Genomic DNA, 23,734 nt, shown 5'->3' with positions numbered 1-23,734 from the left:
TCATGTCAATGCACCTGCCGAACCCACTGGGGACCAGTTAACTCCTTCCCTGCTGGAAGCCATTCATCTTCCTGTATCGCTATGTGTTCCTTATACCGCAAAGCTTGCAATCGAAGTTCTAAAACTAAAAGCTGTCTATGATGCTCCCAACAGATCTTCAGGAAAATACTTTGACTTGAGGCAGGTTTCCTATGTTAGATCAAACTGAAAGACATCCAAATCTTCATTACTACCAGAAGACAGGTCACCACCTACCATGAAAAGTACCTTTAGTTATGTCCCAGACATTTCTCTACATTTAATATAAAACATAAGAATTTAATAAAAAACTGGCGGAAATTTCTTCAGCTCATTCATCCTCATTGTGAAAAATTTCTGAAAGTCAATAATTTAGTGAAACCTGGCTTTCTGAAAGTAGATTTGTCTCATGGATAGAATAAAAGCTACAGAAAAGAACCATTTGTCACAATCTTTCCTGCCATGTTTGCAGCATTTGTGACACAATCGATACACAAGTTCCATTGTCAGCTAATGAAGTCCACGAAGGAGTTAAATATCATGTGAGGGATAAAGGCACAGGAGAGGAAAGGGTTAATTCAATCGCCTACAACTCCGATTTATTAGATCAAACATAGAAATAAAACATTGCACAGTCTAATACTAATTATTATCCAAAATGTCTTATTTATCAGATTAAATCAGACGGAGGGGGAGGGAGAAGGCATTTTGTAATTTCCATTCAGTGGGATTAGCAGCTACAGAGGAGCCTGGATTCGGCCCCCCTACCCGAGCGGTTTTTGGAACAGTTATTGTACTGCGGTCTGATAGCCGTCTTTAATGATAACGCAGGCGGTATAGCGTGTGTAAAGCTAACACAGCGGGCAACAAGGTTAAAATACAGAAACAGAGTTGCGCTTTCATGGTCAAAACAAGTATAACATTACCAATATTTTTTCACGTCACAGCAATGTAACCTGTCCTTTAAACCAATAGACCTAAGTGTTGGTGAGAATATAATTGTCTGTAAACTAGATTTGGAACACGCTGGACTGTATGGTAGCAGAATACTTAACCCCCTTAGACTACAACCATAGGGGGGTCTCAGTGTGGAGACGCTTGTACTGTGGGGTGTTTTCTTACAGGTATTGCAAGAGAATGCGAAACATTTGTTGTGCCTAGATGGATGTCAAGGGGCAGAACACTGCACTGGCTGAAGTGTGATGTTGGGTTAGATCAGGACAAGGGTGTGTGGTATACAAAGAGAGACATTTGCACCCTTCAGGCAGTTCATATGCAGACAGTAATCGGGTTAATTGGTTCTGTCTGTCCCATGGAAGCAGCCATAAGAACTTGAGGCCCAGTTGGAGTACAGTCGAGAGAGTCACCTGAGAACAGAGTTCATACCCAGTGGTTTAACTAATGTCTTGTGGTCCCCGATGCAATCTTTTGTCTGAGGCCCCCTACCACATCCCTACAGCGAATTCTTGATAGTGATGGTTACAGTGCTATGGAGTTTAATCCACCTTAGTGTGGTTAGGGTAATCTGTGGGTCTCCTTGGTTTTTGGGCTAGATCAGGGGTAGGGAACGTATGGCTCTCCAGCTGTTGCAAAACTACAATTCCCAGCATGCTTACTTGCTCTGCTGTTCTTGGAACTCCCATTGACATGAATGGAGCATGTTGGGAGTTGTAGTTTCACAGCAGCTGGAGAGCCGAAGGTTCCCTACCCCTGGGCTAGATGGAAGCTGCAATCTCAATACTGATGCAAGAGCTAATGGGCCCCCTAAGGCTCCTAGGCCCGGTGCAACTACACCTTCTACACCCCCTAAAGTTAAGCCGCTGGCTTATATCAGGGAGATTCCTGCATCTTCTCTATACAGAGTTGTGTGACTTATTCTGCATGGTTTACCTATTACTTGGTCTTGGTTCCGTCAAAGAGTGTTTGGCAGTTTCTTGGGTCCAACTACACTACACAAAGCTGCCAGAAGTGAGATGGAGGATCCGCTGGGACATAGTGGCTGTGGCAGCCAGCCTGAGCAAGTACAACACCATAAGGCCTGCTTAAACCAGTCATATTCTGATAGACAGTATTGGTCAACTTTGAGCATAGATGTGTGGAGACAGAAAGTGGGAAAGATTTACTAATAAAAATGTGCTAGAATTTGGTTTCATGCTCAATTTTATTTTTGCCAATGTCTTGGATTATTGTTCAGGAGTTAAAACTTAAAGAGGACCTTTCACCATCTGGGACACATGCAGTTTTATACACCGCTAGAAAGCAGACAGTGCGCTGAATTCAGCGCACTATCGGCTTTCATGTTCTGTACCCCAGGTGAAGAGCTATCAGTCCCGGTAACGAAGCCTTTCACCATTGGAAGGGCGTTTCTGACAGTCAGTCAAGAACGCCCTTCCTCACAGTAGTGCCTATACTGTGAGAGCAGTGAGGAACACCTCCCCAGTACTCATCTATGGACGAGTACTATCAGTGGGAAGGGGGGGGGGGTGTCAAGGTCAAGTTATTTGCTTGGTTACAGCATGGCTAGGGAGAACTTCAGAGTGTCATCTATCAAATACAGAGGCTTCGTGGTTAGCACTGTTGGCTTTCAATGCCGGGGCCCTGAGTTTGAATCTGACCACAGGTATGTAGCTTTTATGTTCTGCCCTTGTTGGCATGTATTCTCTCTGGGTTCCCCAATTTTCTGCGACATGTCAAGAATATATTGATAAGTAAATTGGCTTCCCATAAAAACAACTGAACTTTGTGGGTGTTGGGGCTGAGCACCAGCAAGACAGCCACCAACTCCCATGTTTGTCATGGTCATGAAGTCGATTACAAAAATGGTCAAACATTTACGCATTTTTTTTTTTTTTTTTTTTTTTTTTTTTTTACTTTAAACTTTGATACCAGTTTGAGAATGAAATGTGAGTTGGCAAGCGATTGTGAAGGAAATAATTCCAACATATTTACAGACATACAAATGGCTACCGAATGCAAACTCCTTAAAACTTAAAATCAGCTCCAGACTTATCTTCTGAAATAATAACAGGCCACATCAGACCATGAAACTGCTCCAAATACAATACTTCTGAATCAGTGACATTAGAGAGACTATTGTTTGTTTTGTTTTTTTGTTTATTGGTTTGTTTTTTTTTTTTAAGGTTGCCAATTCTAGATGGTTAATACAATATATTTTTAAAATTAAAAAATGAAAGTCTACACATCAATAATATCTTGATAGCTTTGTTCCAAACCTACCATGCTAGAAGCTATATTATGAAATTTTTGCCACTGTCCAAATACTTTTGGGCACAACTGTATACATCTGAATGTCCCTATTGCCCCACAACAAGTAGACCAAACAGATCAATCCCTGGCCATGTGTACTGATGAGGAGCACAGCAATGAAGCCAGGCCGGAAGCCTTGATGACACAGAGAGGTCTCATTTCAGCAATTAGTCATTGTGTCAGATCTAATAAATTCTCTGAAGGACTTTGGGAGCTGAGATACAGTGTGGTTAGCATGAAATATTCCTCTGACAATGGGGTGACAGTGACAGACAGGGCTCTTCATAGAAGCAGACACCTTGTGCATAAACAAAAATATCCAGTGACAAACTAAAATTTTATGCGAACAGACAGGTCTGTGAGTGTCACAGGTCAGACAGTCATGGGTCTATCCAGTTGGCCATAATGCACTAGGGAACTTCCAATGGCTAATGACGGGGCAGAAATGGTGTAGTCTGCCCCTTTACAGAGCATGTTCATTGTTACACAATCCTCTGGATCATACTGCATTCTAGGTCACAATCTTTACAAACTTGTATTGTATATATAAATGCCAAGGCTGACCTGCCTCCCATCTACGACTACTGCCTCCACTTTCATATCACAGATTACTCTCTATTCTTCCTGTTCAATAGACTATATACTCCTCTGTTTATTAGATTAAACTTAGTAAGTTCCACAATTTTATATAATTTTCTACCCATCTATTAGGCCACCCTTTGTTTCCTTACATCTTACTAACCATGTACAGTCTCATTCTGCGCTGCGTATAATCTCAGTATACTAACTCATGATGTACAATAGATTCTTCCTTTCTCTTTAACATACATTTTTGACATTATTCATGTGGTTAGACAAGAATATTTAGAGGAATGTAGAAAATCTATGAAATGAGAAGGTCTCTGGCATAGCTAGGGTTACAATGAGGTTTTCTGGGGGTCTCCAGCCCCCTGCGCAATCTGTGTATATTCAGAGGGGCCTAATTTGCAAGCAAATTGCCACAGTCACATCCTTATGTAAATCAGTCCCCTCACGGTACCGAGCTGACGGAGAAACATAAGTGTTCAGCTGCCTGAGGGTGCAAGTCTGAGAGAGAGACGGAACAGATTTACATCAAGCACACCTGCTCCACACCCATTGGATGCTCTCATATCCTCACAGTCACCTTCATGTAGGACTGTCAGCTCATAGACCAAGCACTTTAAGGCTGTATTCACACTGAGTAACGCTGGCGTTTTTTGTGCTTATTTTTCCACATAGCGCCGCGTTAACGCCGGGCATTGCCACCGCAAAATAGCGCGGCGTTAACGCGGCGCCATGTGCAAAAGTAAGCACAAAAAACGCCAGCGTTACTCAGTGTGATTACAGCCTTAGACTGGAGTGTCCGAGTGCACAGAACCTTCCTCACCTCTCTTCATTGAAGGCTCCAACCATTTCTTCTCCAGTCCCTCATTACAAATCACACAGTAATAAAAAATTTCATTTTTCTTTGGACATGAGTACACATCAAAGAATGGAAGGAATAATGTTCCCTCATCATTATAAATCCACATAGTAAAAGGATTAAACATGACCATACGATTGAGAAACCTAGAGCTGTGGGCAGTAACCTAGACCCCTGGCTGTGCCCACATTACACAGTGCCAAAGCATCAATTCACTCACGTTTGGAGCTCGGCACAATGTAGCAAATTCTAACTAATTTACAGAGGACAACAAATCAAGCAAGTTCCTCTCTGACCCCGTCTGCACAAAAATGAATAATGCAATAATTCACTCTGTATTAATAGGTAATGGGTATCATTTACAATACAGGGTTCAAATATGAGAAATAATTTGTATAGAATTCAGAATTGCAGAGTCAACTAAAGAATAATTAATCACAAGACCCTACATTTGGCGCAGATTATAATTATTAGAATATATATTACATTTCTACCACACATCATAACTATACATCCCCTCACGCCAACAATCCTGGATCTGTACAATAGCAGCACACTACTCCATCCCAAGGTACTGAACTGTCTGGGTCTGACATCACTCTTCAGCTAGCTCTGTATACCTCCTTTTCATGCCACCATAGAAGGAAGATCATTTATTTTAAGTACATACTTTACTTCAATAGAAGGATTAGACATCCTTCAGATGAACTAGGAGTAGCATCAGGTCATGGATAAAGTGGAGGTTTAGTTAAAGGGGTTCACAATGTAACAAGTAATTACATATAAAAGATAAGGGTACATTACATAGATATTGGGTATTACATGTATATTAGCCTCATAGTCAACACCAAATAAAACACAAAATTTTATCAGAATTCCAAAGTCTCAGCTGTGTCACTACATGACAGCTCTAACATGGAACATGAGCAAAAGCGCCATGTTAAAAACATCCTCCAATGGAATACCTCAGGTCATCACTTGAGATATGAAATCATGTGGTTTCTTCCATCAAAACGGGAAATAAAACACCCAACCCTTAATACTGCCTTTGTAAGAAACAAAAGTGAACTAATAGAAACAATATGGTTCCACATGCAAGGACAAACTATCAAAGAACAAATGAAGATTAACATGACAAGCATGATAAAATTCATCTATATGTCCTTTGCGAATTGTAATATGAAGACAGATACCCACAGTAAATTTACTTACATCTTTACTATTACAGAGAAACATAATTCTGAACTATAATGTGTAGTTACAGCTTCTTCATATGTAATACTAGAGATTTCACCCAGAATAAGACCCATCAAAAATAGGAGATCCAAATGTAACCCACCAGATGTCATGATCCATGTTATGAATGAGCATGACAGGAATCACAGGCGATATATAATGCATAGCATATCAGAACACAGACACAACATAGAGTAATGAACAAGTCATCTACCTTTACTTCTACCTACAGCCGGAAGGTGGAATCCAGGACAGCAGGAAGGGAGCGTCATATAGAGAGAAGGCACGTCAGACACATCATTTTAGGCAGCATGCTCACAAAGCAGTAAATACAAAAATGATGTATGATAAAACACACAGCACACCTGAACACTGCACAAAACACCTGTCCTGCAATGGTTAGACCCACAGCACAGAACACTGGAACAGTTGGCTTTGTTAGGTCACGGTCATTTAATCTACAGGAAGTAGTGACATCACTAAAGGGATGAGGCACGTGGTGACATCACAATGACTACTTTCTAGGAATAAAATAAGCTGTATATTTTATTTTGCTGAATCTGCAATCTCACAGCTCAGCCATTGGCTACTGTAAACTGCAGTTATATGTGCTTTCTCTATGGTTACATAACCAAGCAAATGGTAGCCAGATGTGCTATTGACGCTAATACTAGCACTCCTGTTAACCAGGAATCTGTGTTGAGTCCAAAATCATGTTACCTCTCGACCATTGCATAGGTTTAGGGATATAAGGTGTGGGTCACAGGAAAACCAACTCTCCCTTATTTATCCCATCACCTCCATTGGAAACAAACACCACTCATGGAGAGATTATTGTATGAGGAAATGCACATTCTATCATATCAAGGTTTGATTGATACAGAAGGTCAAATGGAAAAAAAAAATGGAAGAAAATAGCATAGTGTCTGGTGGGACAGCATACCTTGGTCATCAACCATGAGATTGGCTAGTCCTTGAGAGGAAGAGAGAGATCGGAATGGATCAAGAAAGCAACAAAGAACAAAGTTACACACCAGCAAAAAGGAATGTGGAGTCACATACTTAAAACACAAGTATGGCATCCTCATCACACCCTATCTCAGCTTTCGACAACATGCAGGAAAGCTGGCTCTTTAGGTAATGAAATACAGTATATTGAGCAAGAAATAGTACCTTACTAAACCCGGGCAAATGTATAACAGTCATGAGCTAAACACAGGCCCAGTACTTGGGAATGCCTTCATGTGCTATACTCTTCACTACTTCTGCACATGAGATTGGAGTCCCGAACAGTCTACCAGTTACTTGCTACCAGTAACACACAGAGCTGTTAAGGGATTAATACACTTCATAACTGTAAATAATTTAATAAACTCAAGGTATTTAACGATAGTTAAAGGCAACATTTTACTTTGGACAGTGCAGACACTCACCTGGAATGTCATTGACATCTAATGTGGCATTGAGAGAAGTGGGAGGAAAGAGAAAAAAAAAAAAAAAAGAGAGTGAAGCTGGGATCACACAGCACCAATGTTGCATGGAGTAGGACATCTCATGCAAACAGCATAGAACAATCCCCCACCACCTAACATGCACTCATGCAAGTGACGGTCACTGTGCATGGATCGGGGTCTCTTCAGCATCTGTCCACCGGGGAGCAGATCATCACACACCTGAAAGAATATTTGTTAGAAAATATTCATAGTTATCAAAGTCAGCAGAGTAAGATATAAATCTCCAAGAGCCTCCGGATTCTTCATCATCATTGTCACCATCAATACATCTAAACCCCCTCAGCTTTGCAATATTTACTGCTCTCGGATATATGTCCACTATTCTAGCTACGAAGTTGTTGTACAGCTGGGAAGCAGAGGCAAAAGCTAGTGATGCACCTGAGTGGTAAAAGTTGCTAACAGTTATACAGTCCAGTAACTAGCAGTGAGCAGAGAACACGCTACTCGATCTACAGGAGAAGTCATGAGGATTTGATCTGTGGGGGTAGTAGGAGCAGAGCTACTGCCTTGTCCACTCTATAGTGGTGGCACCAGAGTGCTGCAGATCTGCTACTATTACTTGATTTATTCGTTCCCTACCCACTTCATCAGCTTCCAGCACCCGGAGACTGCCTAGGACCCCTCACTGCGGAACACAGCTTTAAAAATATATATATATTTTTTTTTTATCCCGCAGCGGTTTTTTGTTTTCTTTTAAAATTAAATCTATAGGGAAAATGTGAGTGTTTTTACAGGTAAAACTTGAGATGCTGGGTTTTTCAAGATGCAGCTTTTGCGCAGAGGTTCCCCCCCCCCCCACAATAGGTTGATGGGATTAGCCAGAATCTCATCCACTTTGCTGGTACTGTAAGATGCAGTGGTTTTCTCAGCTCCGTTTCAGCAACAGGAAAAATGCTGCGTTTTCAGAAAGTGAGGGCTTAAACAACTGGTCTATGTTTGTTCTGGGAGTTGAACTCCACATATCAGCTATTGATGAACCCTCCTGTGGAGAGGTCATCAGTAGGAAAAATGCATTATGGGCAGAAAAACCCCTCTAGGCCGTCACCCCACACTGCAAAAATGCCACAATTTGGCTGTGGCTGAAGCGCCATAGCAAAAACCGCAGTGTTTTATAGTTACTACAAAGTGGTTGGGATTCTGGCTAATCCCATCTACAAAATTTTATTTTTGTAAGTCGCAGCATGTCAATTAGACCTATGGAGAGGCTGGAGGTTTCCGTATAGGTATAAATAGGGAGAGAAAGTCTGCAGTCTGCAAACTTTCTATGAAGCGCACTGCAGAAAAAGAACGCGATGCATTTCAACTACAGAGTTTTCCACAGTGCTTTATGGCTTTAGCTTGCTATGTGGGGCCTTAGCCTTAAATAAATGTGCTTCACCTGTAAAATGAAAACCACCACCTAAAAACTGGAACCATATGAATGCACCCTAAAGGAAGATGAGGCGCGTGTGAGGACTGCACATCATGTCATATGCTAAGATGCACCTTGCACCACAATGGCAGTGCTGCACAGGTGAAGGCATAGATATGGCAGAGAGAGTAAATATTTAATCTACGCTGCCTTTCATACCTTTATCCCCTGTGTTTCCTGAGACATTTGATCTCACATCTCACGCAGCCTGGCGTCCACTTACCCATCCTGTTCAAACATCATTAGGAAACATGAGCGCCGCTGCGTATGTGGAGTGAGCATGTTAACCTGTTTTTTGCCAGCTACAAACAGTCATCTGTGAAATTTTCCCTCTTTAGTCTCAATCAACAGGAGAAGTTAGAAAAAAATAAAGCTGCTGTTTTTGTTAGAGATTTTGTTGCATTTTTTAAGCCAAAGTCAAGAGTGGCTTGAAAGATAATACAAAGGAAGCCCTCACATCGTTCTGTTAAATCCACTCCCGACTTTATAAATATATATCAAAAACGGCAGCTTTTCTGCAATGTGGAGCATTAGCTTAAGTGTGGTAAAGAACTACTACTCCCAGGAGGTCACTACTGCTGCTCCAGTGATATTGAAATATATGTAAATATGGGATTTCATATTATTCTCTTACCACATTCAGAACTTTTACTGTTTTATTGTATTTGTTTTGGATGCTTGTTCCTCATTTTTATCATTTCTTTTACATATGAAATACAAAGAGGGTAAAGATATAGCACAACACCCTGGAAGTTAATGGCACAAATAAGTCATTAAAATACATAACATGTGATCTTTGTTCTTGTACTGCCCATGCAGCCACGGCTTCTTCTGTAATCCAGGAGCACAAGATTTGTGACCCAATTTCTGTCTGCCATGGTTAATCTGGGAAGGGTGGGTTTCCAGCAAGACACAGATGACATTTTCCCAGCACTCCCCTCCACATTGGCTAAAGGATTTACTCTGGATACAAGGCCTAAAGTACACAACTGTATTACAGATCTGTGTGAGAGCCATAACACTGTACATAAACTGCTATGTGGTCATACTGAACCTCTGTGGGGTTCTATGTGATTATGGAACAGGAGGAACTAACAGAGGTTAAGAGCAAGGTTAGGTGCAGTTAAAAGGGTTGCCTACGATCATAAAATTAAATGCATCCAGCAGGGATGGGCTTGGAAATAAAAATAAAAATGCATTTTATACTTCGCTGCATCCTTCCCTCTTTTCGCGCTCCATTACTACCAAGAGCCGTGACTGAGGTGGTGATGCTAGCCTAGTGCAGGAACAGAAGGGAGGATGCGGGTAAGCATGAATGTATTTTATTTCTTAGCTTTCTCCTGCATGCAGATTTGATGATTTTTTTTATTTTATAGGAGAATTACATTTATCTAGTTTAAACTAGAAAATCAAAAACGACAGCATAAAAATGTAGTTTTTTCCAACTTGGCTGTCTGAATGCATGTTTAGGCAAAATACAATGCTAAAAGGGTTTACTCTAAAACAGCAGCAGTCACATGCAACCAGAACTCCTGTTGAATTGTGCACCACAGGCAGCGTATCGGCTGCATGATGCTACCACAGGCAGAAAGCCCGCAGAGGAAACCGCCTCGGAAAAAAGCTTGATGCTTTCCGACGCATTCTTTTTTTGCAGCGATTCCCTGTGTGAGGCCTTAGCCTAAGGGGGACAAATACAACAGCACATAGGCTTGCCTGTGGAATCATAATCTAGAACATAAAATGGGGCAATTTAGCATTGCTTTTGCACCAGAATTCAGGTGTGTGTTCTTTTCCCTACGCTGCGCTTTTTTTTCCCCACCTTGTGTGCGCCTCATAATTCTTTGCTCCATTTTTTAATGCTTTGCACCTAATGTGGATTTTTTCAAAAGTGACTTGAAATGTGAGAGTGGATTAGATGGTGCATAGGTGTAAACTAGACTTTAATCTATATGCAACTTTTTAAAACGTTGCTAAATTTTTGCACAACCATATGTATGCCACTTCCATCTTGGCTTTTTAAAAAATGCACCAAAAATCTGGAATCCTCCCTACAGAATTACAAGAAATTTATTAAGCAACTTTAGACATTTTGATAAATATGTTGGAAAAAAAACAAACGTGCTAGGGTAAAATAAGTCAAATCATAAAAAAGCCCCTAATATAAGGAGCTCCAAATTCTTTGTGCTGGAGCTCTAGACCACATATTCCTTATCTACACAATATGTTTAATAGACTATTTTTTTGGGTCTTAATGTTTTTCTGCCTCCTGTTGAAGTCTGGGGGGGGGGGGGGGGGTTCATATAAATACACATCCCTCTCTTTTACAGACTGTATCCATGGCCTGTTTGCACAACAGAGAAAGGACCCTGATGGCGTTCCGCGAGAATGTATCATATAACACACTGGAAACCTGAATAAAAGGCCAGCAAGTCACCTGGGTATTAAATATTTACCTCCAGTGGTATTAGGAGCAGAGCAAATTAACTGTTGAGCCCAGTGGATTTAGCAGTCAGTCTGATCTTTTATCCACTGTATCCACATCTGATGCTAATTCTGCACTTATACATGTAAGAAATGCCTCGGTTAACCCTTTGCTAACTGTTTAAACTCAGAAGCCAGGCCGTTTCAAGGAGCAGCTGTCACTCAAACTACTGGGCAGCAGACAAAAAACCATTTAATCAAATTGGATGAATGTTTAACAGTAAAACCGGCCCCTCATCATGTGATGTGTATAGGGAAGGAGGGGGGGGGGGGAGTTGACCTCATTACAGCACAAACACAGATGACTTCTTAATCCTCATTATCTGTGTGCTTCCGAAAACAATAATATACTGAATGTCTCCTTGTCACTGCTCCATCTCCATGTCGAAACCCTGCTCTGAATCCGATCCCACAGTGCCCGCACCCCTACATTCAGGGCTGATCCCCTCTGGACACAAGAGATTTCATTGTAACAAATGATTCTGTAACGGAACATTAAGCAAGAGAGATTTCTCCTGTCCAATGATCATTTGGGGCAATCTGCTGCCCAGACGGGACCCTGATAGGGTCTGGACCTTGATGGGTTTGAGAGGGGGAGGAAGCTCAGCCAAGTGAGCTAGAATAGGAAGAGATTACTGATGCACAATCAGATAAGCCACATTTCACTATTAACCCCTCTACTGCCAGACTAGAAGACCCATTGTTCGCTCTGTGGAAGAAAGGATCAGTTAGATTAATGATGACTTTCCAGGAAATATGTCCCCATAACCCAAGATATTAAAGTCAAGATAAAAAAAATAACATGTTTCTCTCAGCCTGGAGTACATACACTACGCCCAGTTGTCCAGGTACCTGTAATTAAGGCAAGACAATAACATATAGCCAAAAACAAATTCCATCCAAAATTATTGCCTAAAAAGAAAATGACAAGTGACAAATATCATACAAATTTTAGAAAACATTAAGAAGCATATGTAGAAGGAGGATCTTGTAAAGGATTATCTGAAAGTCAGCTGTGTTAGAAAAATCAATAGCACATGAGTACATGTGATTTGGTTAGTGAGCATTAAAACTTTCAGCACTCCAGCATACACGTCTGGCCCATTGGGTCGGTTGATAATGATGCCTTTGGTTGGGTTTTCTTCATTGTTGGCTATGTATGGGATTCCATTCTTCTGAACTATTTGGTAAGCATGGCAAAGGTCAGCCATAAATGTTACTGGGCAGATGGTTCACCATGGAGTCAGACTCACAGGCCTCAATATACAGCACCATCTTTTTGTATTTCTTGTTCTCATACATGTACTGAATCGTTTTGTTGAGATCTTCGACATGCAAATCATCATTGGGGAAAGCCAAAGTTCCTGGGGTTCCGTGGTCAGTAAAGGAGAAAAACACATGATGATTTGGTCCACTTTGAAGGACTAGTAAGAGTTAAGAGACATACATGCAGACTGGTAATGGTGCAGAATTACATTGTATTTCATACGTTTAAGGCTGCATTAAAGTGCCATTATAGCTTCAAAACCAAAACATTAAAAAGGGGTTGTTCAGAATTTGAACCTCCGATTAGCTGGTGTGACCAAGAGAAGCCATATACCAAGTATATGGTCAGAGGCAGCCCTGCTCGTATACAAGCCCTGCTGCAGCTCCAGGCACCACCTCTACATTATATGCAGCTCTGTACATTGTAGGAAGTTTTTGATTTATACAGTGTTGAGGTGGCGCTTGGAACAATAGCCCTGATCCCATTGACTTATAGGAGTGGGGCTGCTTTTGGCCATATACTTGGTATAAGGTTTTTGGGATCGCTGACAACGAAAAACCAACTATTTCCCAAGGTGTCCTCCACCTTATTCCAAGACCCCACATTGCAGAAAGTTTTTTTTTTTTCTCTCTAAAGCCAAAGCATCTTGAAAAGGGAAATATGACGAAGAAAGCGGTTATACTTTCCCCTTCTGCCAAATCCACTTCTCTTTTGGCTTAAAGAAAAAAACAAAAAACAAAAGTAGCTTTTCTGCAACGGTCTTAACCTAACACTAGGTGCATACTAGCTTTGGGGTTTCTGTACTTCAAGTCTGCTTACGAATCCACAAAACGGAAACCCAATCCGCTTAAACAGCGGTTACCCGTGGAAACATACCCCACAGACTAATGTGGTCCACGTGGGTTTCTGCCCGAAAATGGCAGAGAGGAGTCCTGCTTGCAGGAATTTTATCTCCGTATATTTCAAGCAAAATCAGGGATAGAGTTCCTGAAGAATCACCCAACGTAGGTGTAACCAAAGCCTAAATCAGGTTTTCTCGGCCACATCATTGCTGCTGCAATCTCTGCAGTGAGGACATGGCTGAACAGCGCATATGATCACTGAGGCCTGTGACTGGTTACAGAAGTCATACGAGAAGCCCTTTACATCATCATAGGTCTGCCAGAGAGGAACGCAGAAGTCTACTGGCGACTGTACTGAAACAAAGCGGAAGAGAAGGGATCAGAATCAGATTCCTTTTATTAAACATTTGCCTTCCCCTAAGTTTTTGTCCCAGACAACTCATTTAAAATAATTGAACGATTTTATTAAATGCAAACAGAACCTTGTTGCCCCTTTACTTTCATAGCAATTTGGATAAGTCTAGACATTTTAATTAGAGATGAGCGAACACTAAAATGTTCGAGGTTCGAAATTCGATTCGAACAGCCGCTCACTGTTCGAGTGTTCGAATGGGTTTCGAACCCCATTATAGTCTATGGGGAACATAAACTCGTTAAGGGGGAAACCCAAATTCGTGTCTGGAGGGTCACCAAGTCCACTATGACACCCCAGGAAATGATACCAACACCCTGGAATGACACTGGGACAGCAGGGGAAGCATGTCTGGGGGCATAAAAGTCACTTTATTTCATGGAAATCCCTGTCAGTTTGCGATTTTCGCAAGCTAACTTTTCCCCATAGAAATGCATTGGCCAGTGCTGATTGGCCAGAGTACGGAACTCGACCAATCAGCGCTGGCTCTGCTGGAGGAGGCGGAGTCTAAGATAGCTCCACACCAGTCTCCATTCAGGTCCGACCTTAGACTCCGCCTCCTCCGGCAGAGCCAGCGCTGATTGGCCGAAGGCTGGCCAATGCATTCCTATGCGAATGCAGACTTAGCAGTGCTGAGTCAGTTTTGCTCAACTACACATCTGATGCACACTCGGCACTGCTACATCAGATGTAGCAATCTGATGTAGCAGAGCCGAGGGTGCACTAGAACCCCTGTGCAAACTCAGTTCACGCTAATAGAATGCATTGGCCAGCGCTGATTGGCCAATGCATTCTATTAGCCCGATGAAGTAGAGCTGAATGTGTGTGCTAAGCACACACATTCAGCACTGCTTCATCAAGCCAATACAATGCATTAGCCAGTGCTGATTGGCCAGAGTACGGAATTCGGCCAATCAGCGCTGGCTCTGCTGGAGGAGGCGGAGTCTAAGATCGCTCCACACCAGTCTCCATTCAGGTCCGACCTTAGACTCCGCCTCCTCCGGCAGAGCCAGCGCTGATTGGCCGAAGGCTGGCCAATGCATTCCTATGCGAATGCAGACTTAGCAGTGCTGAGTCAGTTTTGCTCAACTACACATCTGATGCACACTCGGCACTGCTACATCAGATGTAGCAATCTGATGTAGCAGAGCCGAGGGTGCACTAGAACCCCTGTGCAAACTCAGTTCACGCTAATAGAATGCATTGGCCAGCGCTGATTGGCCAATGCATTCTATTAGCCCGATGAAGTAGAGCTGAATGTGTGTGCTAAGCACACACATTCAGCACTGCTTCATCAAGCCAATACAATGCATTAGCCAGTGCTGATTGGCCAGAGTACGGAATTCGGCCAATCAGCGCTGGCCAATGCATTCTATTAGCCCGATGAAGTAGAGCTGAATGTGTGTGCTAAGCACACACATTCAGCACTGCTTCATCAAGCCAATACAATGCATTAGCCAGTGCTGATTGGCCAGAGTACGGAATTCGGCCAATCAGCGCTGGCTCTGCTGGAGGAGGCGGAGTCTAAGGTCGGACCTGAATGGAGACTGGTGTGGAGCGATCTTAGACTCCGCCTCCTCCAGCAGAGCCAGCGCTGATTGGCCGAATTCCGTACTCTGGCCAATCAGCACTGGCTAATGCATTGTATTGGCGTGATGAAGCAGTGCTGAATGTGTGTGCTTAGCACACACATTCAGCTCTACTTCATCGGGCTAATAGAATGCATTGGCCAATCAGCGCTGGCCAATGCATTCTATTAGCGTGAACTGAGTTTGCACAGGGGTTCTAGTGCACCCTCGGCTCTGCTACATCAGATTGCTACATCTGATGTAGCAGTGCCGAGTGTGCATCAGATGTGTAGTTGAGCAAAACTGACTCAGCACTGCTAAGTCTCTGCATTCGCATAGGAATGCATTGGCCAGCCTTCGGCCAATCAGCGCTGGCTCTGCCGGAGGAGGCGGAGTCTAAGGTCGGACCTGAATGGAGACTGGTGTGGAGCGATCTTAGACTCCGCCTCCTCCAGCAGAGCCAGCGCTGATTGGTCGAGTTCCGTACTCTGGCCAATCAGCGCTGGCCAATGCATTCTATTAGCCCGATGAAGTAGAGCTGAATGTGTGTGCTTAGCACACACATTCAGCTCTACTTCATCAGGCTAATAGAATACATTGGCCAATCAGCGCTGGCCAATGCATTCTATTAGCTTGATGAAGCAGAGTGTGCACAAGGGTTCAAGCGCACCCTCGGCTCTGATGTAGCAGAGCTGAGGGTGCACAAGGGTTCAAGTGCACCCTCGGCTCTCCTACATCAGAGCCGAGGGTGCGCTTGAACCCTTGTGCACACTCTGCTTCATCAAGCTAATAGAATGCATTGGCCAGCACTGATTGGCCAGAGTACGGAATTCGGCCAATCAGCGCTGGCCAATGCATCCCTATGGGAAAAAGTTTATCTCACAAAAATCACAATTACACACCCGATAGAGCCCCAAAAAGTTATTTTTAATAACATTCCCCCCTAAATAAAGGTTATCCCTAGCTATCCCTGCCTGTACAGCTATCCCTGTCTCATAGTCACAAAGTTCACATTCTCATATGACCCGGATTTGAAATCCACTATTCGTCTAAAATGGAGGTCACCTGATTTCGGCAGCCAATGACTTTTTCCAATTTTTTTCAATGCCCCCAGTGTCGTAGTTCCTGTCCCACCTCCCCTGCGCTGTTATTGGTGCAAAAAAGGCGCCAGGGAAGGTGGGAGGGGAATCGAATTTTGGCGCACTTTACCACGTGGTGTTCGATTCGATTCGAACATGGCGAACACCCTGATATCCGATCGAACATGTGTTCGATAGAACACTGTTCGCTCATCTCTAATTTTAATCATACAAACATCTTATTCTCCATCAAGCAAGGCCCCCATTTATCAAAAACCTTTAAAATCTGAGGTTCCCATATTACTGCAGCCACCTCTAGTTGCCACCAGTTTAATGCCCCCATGTAGTTGCCACCAGTTTAAACTGGAGAAGCTGGAGGGGGCATTAAACTAGGGCAGCTGGAGAGAGACTTTATAATGTGGGGTCAATTTGAGGAGAATATTATAATATAGAGGCATCTAATATAAGGCTGACTGTAGGAGCATTATACTGTGTGGGGAGCACAAAGAGAAATGGATTGTAATGGGCGGGGTCAATTTCAAAGTGGGTGGAGCTAAATTTGCAACACTGCACTAAACACGTTTTGTCCCCCTTTTTGTCCATGGAAAGTTGAGAGGTATGAGTATGTGATCAGTCAGTGACTGATACCCAGGCCCTGCATTGATTAGTTGTTGCAGTAGCCTCCAGGTGCCAGAAGCTCCTAGTGGGCAGGCACAGCAGCCCCATCCACTGCAAACCAGTGGTTCTGGAGGATTGCAGTGGCACTGCTATTACTTCAGTAAGAGCAGTCCTGCATGTGTTGCCCATTCACTACCAGCATCCAGCAGCCCCACAGTTCTGGTCGTCACTACGAAAAAAAAAATATTTGGGACTGGAAAACCCAATTAGGCCAGTGCATAGACATGGAGAGCTAACAGGTGGATCGAAGATACCCATGTAGTAAAAGGCACCAAAAAGAGCTCTGTGAATTTGTTAGAAACTTAATTCCTGTACTTTGCAGAAGAGTTCATACAGTTTTCAAATATACCTCTTATTCAGCTTTGCAACTGTACTTTCAAGTAAATTGCCATTATTTCCATATGCAAATGAGGGGAAATATGTTCTAGGCTAAGGCCCTACGTGTTGTTCTGCAGCCAAAAAAACGCTGCAGGAAAAGCCATGGTGGCAACGCATCGCAGTTCTTCTCACAGCGCTTTGCACAGAAAGTTCACAGAAGTTTCCTCTGCAGACTTTCAGCTTCAATTATATCTATAAGGAAACTGACAACTTTTCCGTAGAGATAGCTGACATGATGCGATTTACAAAATCGCAACGGTTTTGGAAACAGTCACATGTCCACATTGCATATTTTCCCGCAAAGTGGGGATGGGATTCGCTAGAATACCATCCACTTTGCTGCGACTTCAAAATGCTTCGTGGGGCACCAGTCTTACCTGGGAATCTAGAGCTGGAACAAAAGCCCAGACAACCTAAATCTAGGAGTCAGCCAAACACCATTATATATACCATTCCTTTTGTAGCCTTTCTTGGCTTCGGCCCAAATACTGCAGACAAATCTGCAACAAAAAAAGCCATGGCAAAAACACTGAATTTTACAGCACCTGTAACATGGATGGGATTCTAATCCCAACCACCCATTGCAGAAAAGAATCTACGGAAAAGCTGCAATTTAACAACCACTTGTGATTTTGAAAAGTGAAGCATGTCTGTTATATATACGCACACACTGGTGGTTTACATATAGTTATAAGGGAGGCAGAAAGTCCACAGATGAAACCTCTGCAGAAAGAAATATGATGAGTGTCTGCAGGTTTTTTTTGGCCGTGGCTCACTATGTGGGGCCTTAGCCTAAAGGGGTTTTGTGGGAAAAGGATATTGATGACCTATCCCTAGGTTAAGTCATTAATATCAGATCAGCATGGGTCTAACATCCGGGACAGTGCCGATCAGCTGTTCTCAGCAGGCGTTATACAGAGAACAGAAGCAGAGAGCACTTCGTCCATGTGGTGTCTGTACTGAATTACTGCAGTTCATCTCCTATACAAACAAATGGGAACTGAGCTATAGTAACTTTGCACAGCCACTGCATGGAGAACAAGGCTGTCTGCTTCTGCCTTTAGTCTGCGTAAAATAGCTGATTTCTATATTGATGGGCTATACCTCAGTCTTAGAGTTGCTCTGCTTAGCCAGATATGCATGTCATTTGAGTGGGGAGGGGGAAATGTGCAGATATCTGAAGCCTCTACCGGCGACTTATCTTACCTGAGAACAAATGAAATGGATATGTTGGTTTTCAAGGAATCTCTGTTGCCCCCCCCCAACACCTGCAGTAAAGTGGGACTGGGAGGGCACATTACAGGTTTGGACAGTCCTGCCAAAATTGTCTGACATTAATATGGATTAAGGCCAGTGATCAGTTTGCTAACTGGTTTACATCACAGACAGAAAGAAAAGGTAGACGAGAGTCCACCTAAAATCTCCCTTGGTTCTTTGGAGGCTTGAAAAGGTGACAAGTTTGCCACTTTTTTTTTTTTTTAACCAATTTGTAGACAAACCCTATGGGAGGAGTGCATGGTCACATTGTTTCAATGCGGTTCATGCAAGTCATGTAGTTTAAAAGCTAAAACAGGATAAAAACATGAATGTCACCAGAAAAAAAAACAAAAAAACATTGCTTCCAAAAACCACACAATGAAACCATGTAATCTACAGTCCACAAAGTAAATAATGGAGCTGATACTTCTTGAATATGTTCAATACTTTGGTTGAGAAGCCTCAGACGCCCTCTCTTATTAGGGAGAGATTTAGATCTTCACTGTGTATAAATGGACTTGTGATTATTTTATAGGTACAAATGTACCCCCTAAGGTTCACATGTGGCAGAATATTTCTGATAATCAAACTCAACATGCTGTAGATAACATAAAAACATGCAAAAGTCATATTTGCCCTCGACAGGAACTCTAAAAGGGAACAGGTTTTTCTAAAATTTGTCAGTGAAAAAAATAAATAAAAAGAACACTGAAGATAAAAACAAATGTGCGCATGAGCCCTAAAAAGAATATAGGAGGTTATTTAGGTTAACATTATTAATTGGAGTTAGCCAGACATAGACAAACTTCGATATATACATACCCACAACACTTTGGTAATACAGTCCTATGAAAAAGTTTGGGCACCCCTATTAATCTTAATCATTTTTAGTTCTAAATATTTTGGTATTTGCAACAGCCATTTCAGTTTGATATATCTAATAACTGATGGACACAGTAATATTTCAGGATTGAAATGAGGTTTATTGTACTAACAGAAAATGTGCAATATGCATTAAACCAAAATTTGACCGGTGCAAAAGTATGGGCACCTCAACAGAAAAGTGACATTAATATTTAGTAGATCCTCCTTTTGCAAAGATAACAGCCTCTAGTCGCTTCCTGTAGCTTTTAATCAGTTCCTAGATCCTGGATGAAGGTATTTTGGACAAACAATTCAAGTTCAGTTAAGTTAGATGGTCGCCGAGCATGGACAGCCCGCTTCAAATCATCCCACAGATGTTCAATGATATTCAGGTCTGGGGACTGGGATGGCCATTCCAGAACATTGTAATTGTTCCTCTGCATGAATGCCTGAGGATTTGGAGCGGTGTTTTGGATCATTGTCTTGCTGAAATATCCATCCCCGGCGTAACTTCAACTTCGTCACTGATTCTTGAACATTATTCTCAAGAATCTGCTGATACTGAGTGGAATCCATGCGACTCTCAACTTTAACAAGATTCCCGATGCCGGCATTGGCCACACAGCCCCAAAGCATGATGGAACCTCCACCAAATTTTACAGTGGGTAGCATGTGTTTTTCTTGGAATGCTGTTTCTTTTTGGACGCCATGCATTTTTTTATAACCAAACAACTCAATTTTTGTTTCCAAAATGAAGCTGCCTTGTCCAAATGTGCTTTTTCATACCTCAGGCAACTCTATTTGTGGCGTACGTGCAGAAACGGCTTCTTTCTCATCACTCTCCCATACAGCTTCTATTTGTGCAAAGTGCGCTGTATAGTTGACCGATGCACAATGACACCATCTGCAGCAAGATGATGCTGCAGCTCTTTGGAGGTGGTCTGTGGATTGTCCTTGACTGTTCTCACCATTCTTCTTCTCTGCCTTTCTGATATTTTTCTTGGCCTGCCACTTCTGGGCTTAACAAGAACTGTCCCTGTGGTCTTCCATTTCCTTACTATGTTCCTCACAGTGGAAACTGACAGGTTAAATCTCTGAGACAACATTTTGTATCCTTCCCCTGAACAACTATGTTGAACAATCTTTGTTTTCAGATCATTTGAGAGCGGGCTGTCCATGTTCGGCGACCATCAAACTTAACTGAACTTGAATTGTTTTGTAGAAAGAAATGGTCCAAAATACCTTCATCCAGGATCTAGGAACTGATTAAAAGCTACAGGAAGCGACTAGAGGCTGTTATCTTTGCAAAAGGAGGATCTACTAAATATTAATGTCACTTTTCTGTTGAGGTGCCCATATTTTTGCACCGGTCAAATTTTGGTTTAATGCATATTGCGCATTTTCTGTTAGTACAATAAACCTCATTTCAATCCTGAAATATTACTGTGTCCATCAGTTATTAGATATATCAAACTGAAATGGCTGTTGCAAACACCAAAATATTTAGAACTAAAAATGATTAAGATTAATAGGGGTGCCCAAACTTTTTCATAGGACTGTATAATGAACCAATAATGTATCAGTTTCAATTAGAAGGAGAAATGGCATGGATACAAGAACAACATTAAAGGGTTTTTTATTTATTTATAGTTAACCAACTAAGGAACTGCTCAATTTCATATTTCCCTGTTAAGCATCTAAAAGGTAAATGTCATAACCTCCCAGGGAAGACTGTGTGCCATTATCTTCATTGAAGCAAGTGCCTAAAATCTCAGTAAATAAGAATGCAGACTTTATCAGTAAGTGTATGACAATCCCTGGACACTCCTGTCATTCACAGAACGCTTGCTGTTATCTCTGGAACACAATATGGTGGCTGTAACAACAAATCCCAATCATAGACCAAGGTTTGTGTAGAATTCACTGACATATAAACCTATAAGAAGGTGATGGTGTGTCACCACATTTTCTTATTAAAATAGTCACATCATTTATTAGGTTGTAAAGAGGAAACTCCAACAGACTCCTTTACTGTCCACACACTGCAAAGATAATGAATTTTGATGACAGAGCTTATAGCATTTATATACTTTTTATATATATATATATATATATATATATATATATATATATATATATATATATATATATAATCTGTTACAACCCTTGAATTTTATTAAGTTTTATAGTCTTCTTTAAAAGGAGTTATCCTATTCAGGCTAGGTTCACATCTGCGGAGGAGTATCTACTGCAGATTCTGCCAGAGAGAAAAGTCTTGAAAGGGTGAAAGGAATTGCCTGAAAGCTGAAATTTGCAGCAAAATAAACTTTGCTGAAAATCTAAAATTCACTTGCATTGCACTTAGCTTGTTGAATTATTTTGTGCAGAATCCAAAGTAAATCTCCACATGTAAACACAGCGTAAAAGCAGAAAGGTATGCGCTTTTAATTAACGTAAATGAAACCACATTACTGCTTACCTTCAGAGCAGAACTTGCCCACATAACCAGTTGCTGTACAGTCACAGGTAGGCTCTCCATCAAGCAACATACAAGCTCCTCCATTCTCACAAGGATTATCGGTACACAGCCCCTCCAGATCTAACCGGACTCCATGACTCCCAAGCAGTCTTGGCTCAGAGTTGCCATACTTCAGGTCCTGTAAATATCCAGAGAACATGGGTATGTCCCTGACAACACTGTGTGTCAGAGCATCGGAGCGTATATCCCCTGGCACTCCACCTACAAAGAGGTCACTAACAATATTCATGCTCTGCCTCTGTGGTCGAACCTCTGCAGGTATTGCCTCCCCATCTAGAACCATTGTGGTCCTCAGCCTATTTCGACTGACCATTAGAAAGTGCCAGCCACCATCATTCACCTTCTTATCACTTAGAACCGTGATTTCAGCACAATCAATACTGAACCGTAAATGAACTCTGCCATCTGCTAGAGATAGACAGAGGAAGTCACAGATGCCACCATCATCAAAGTAGAGCAGAAGGCCGCTGGAAACGTTGGTCCTGAGCTGGAAGCTGAGGTCACTGCGGGTGCTGGCATCCCAGCGCAGGTAGCGAGCCCACTGGTTAGGAAGTCCCATGAACTCAAGTCCTAAGCTCAAGCCTAAGACAGAGCCCAAGAGAAAGCTTAAATGAAGAGTGAGGCTGAGAGAGCAAAAGCCAGAGGACATGGTGAAGTGAAGAAGGACAGAAGAGGAGGAGAAATTGTGAAGAATAAGAATGTATACAAGAAAAATCCAGGATCTTCAGAAAATAGCACAGGTATCCAGCCTTCTTCTTCAGCTACACTTCAGCAGAACAGTCTTCTCTCACAGCTGCTCAAAAGCAGAAGGTTGTGCAGAAAAACGGTTCTAGTTCTTTGGACTGTAATCAATCCAAATTCACATCTACGGGGAAGAGAAGGAGAAAGATGGTGTTAAATAGGTTCACAGCCTAAAAGTACTTCATTTCCCAAAGCCAACAATACTCAAGCAAACACCAGGCAAAATAGACTAATTCCAGGAGTGTCACTGTACACAACATCACAGAGTAATAGTTGCCAAAAAAACAGGTAAGACTTTCATCAGATGGCTATACAAAAAGGAAGAGTTCATACGAACACAGACTATCTGCATATTGTCTGATAGATCCAAGCAGTAGTCAAAGTGATGAGCAACTCAAAAGGTCATATTGTTTGTCTAAAGAAGAGGTGAACCCCCGAAATACATCACATTATTTCAAGAAGTAAAATTCTTATACCAAGTACTCCCGGATGTCCCCATCTTTGTGCCTCAGAATGAAAAGAGGTGTTAGATGTGCACGATCTTGTTCCAATTAGATTAGAACATAATGAAGAAAATAAACAACGATAAAGCACGACTCAGGATACAAGCAAGGCTTAGAAAAAAAAACCTCAAACTTCTTGTTGTTCTTTTATCCCACATTTGTCACAATATAATATGACAAGGAACAGGCTACAGTCAGTTAAGGGGCTAATAAAAATCATCATTGGGAAATTAAT

The 23,734-nt window shown here is 42.0% G+C and overlaps 1 protein-coding gene across 18 annotated transcripts in view; it reads right to left on the bottom strand.

Annotated features, from left to right (window-relative positions):
* The window catches only part of NRXN3 (neurexin 3), a 338,395-nt gene extending 315,278 nt beyond the window's left edge, over positions 1–23,117 (bottom strand). For 12 of the 18 annotated variants that reach the window (XR_012717248.1, XM_075282338.1, XM_075282351.1 and 9 more), the window contains exons 1-4: positions 22,196–23,117; positions 7,399–7,416; positions 6,910–6,938; positions 6,180–6,198 (exon numbers count right to left, since the gene is read on the bottom strand). Coding sequence is in view for 17 of the 18 variants with exons in the window: in XM_075282338.1 (XP_075138439.1) it covers positions 6,180–6,198; positions 6,910–6,938; positions 7,399–7,416; positions 22,196–22,904 (775 nt within the window). In the remaining variant the exon portion in view is untranslated. Of the gene's footprint in view, positions 1–6,179; positions 6,199–6,908; positions 6,939–7,398; positions 7,417–22,195 lie in introns of all 18 variants that reach the window. The other 6 variants (XM_075282340.1, XM_075282345.1, XM_075282355.1 and 3 more) reach the window with 1 other exon arrangement.
* Between the last annotated feature and the right edge of the window lie 617 nt (positions 23,118–23,734).

Source organism: Leptodactylus fuscus, chromosome 7 (assembly GCF_031893055.1).
Source record: "Leptodactylus fuscus isolate aLepFus1 chromosome 7, aLepFus1.hap2, whole genome shotgun sequence".
NCBI lineage: Eukaryota > Metazoa > Chordata > Amphibia > Anura > Leptodactylidae > Leptodactylus > Leptodactylus fuscus.
Note: the sequence above shows the minus strand (reverse complement) of the source record. Positions and strands in the feature narration are given on the sequence as shown.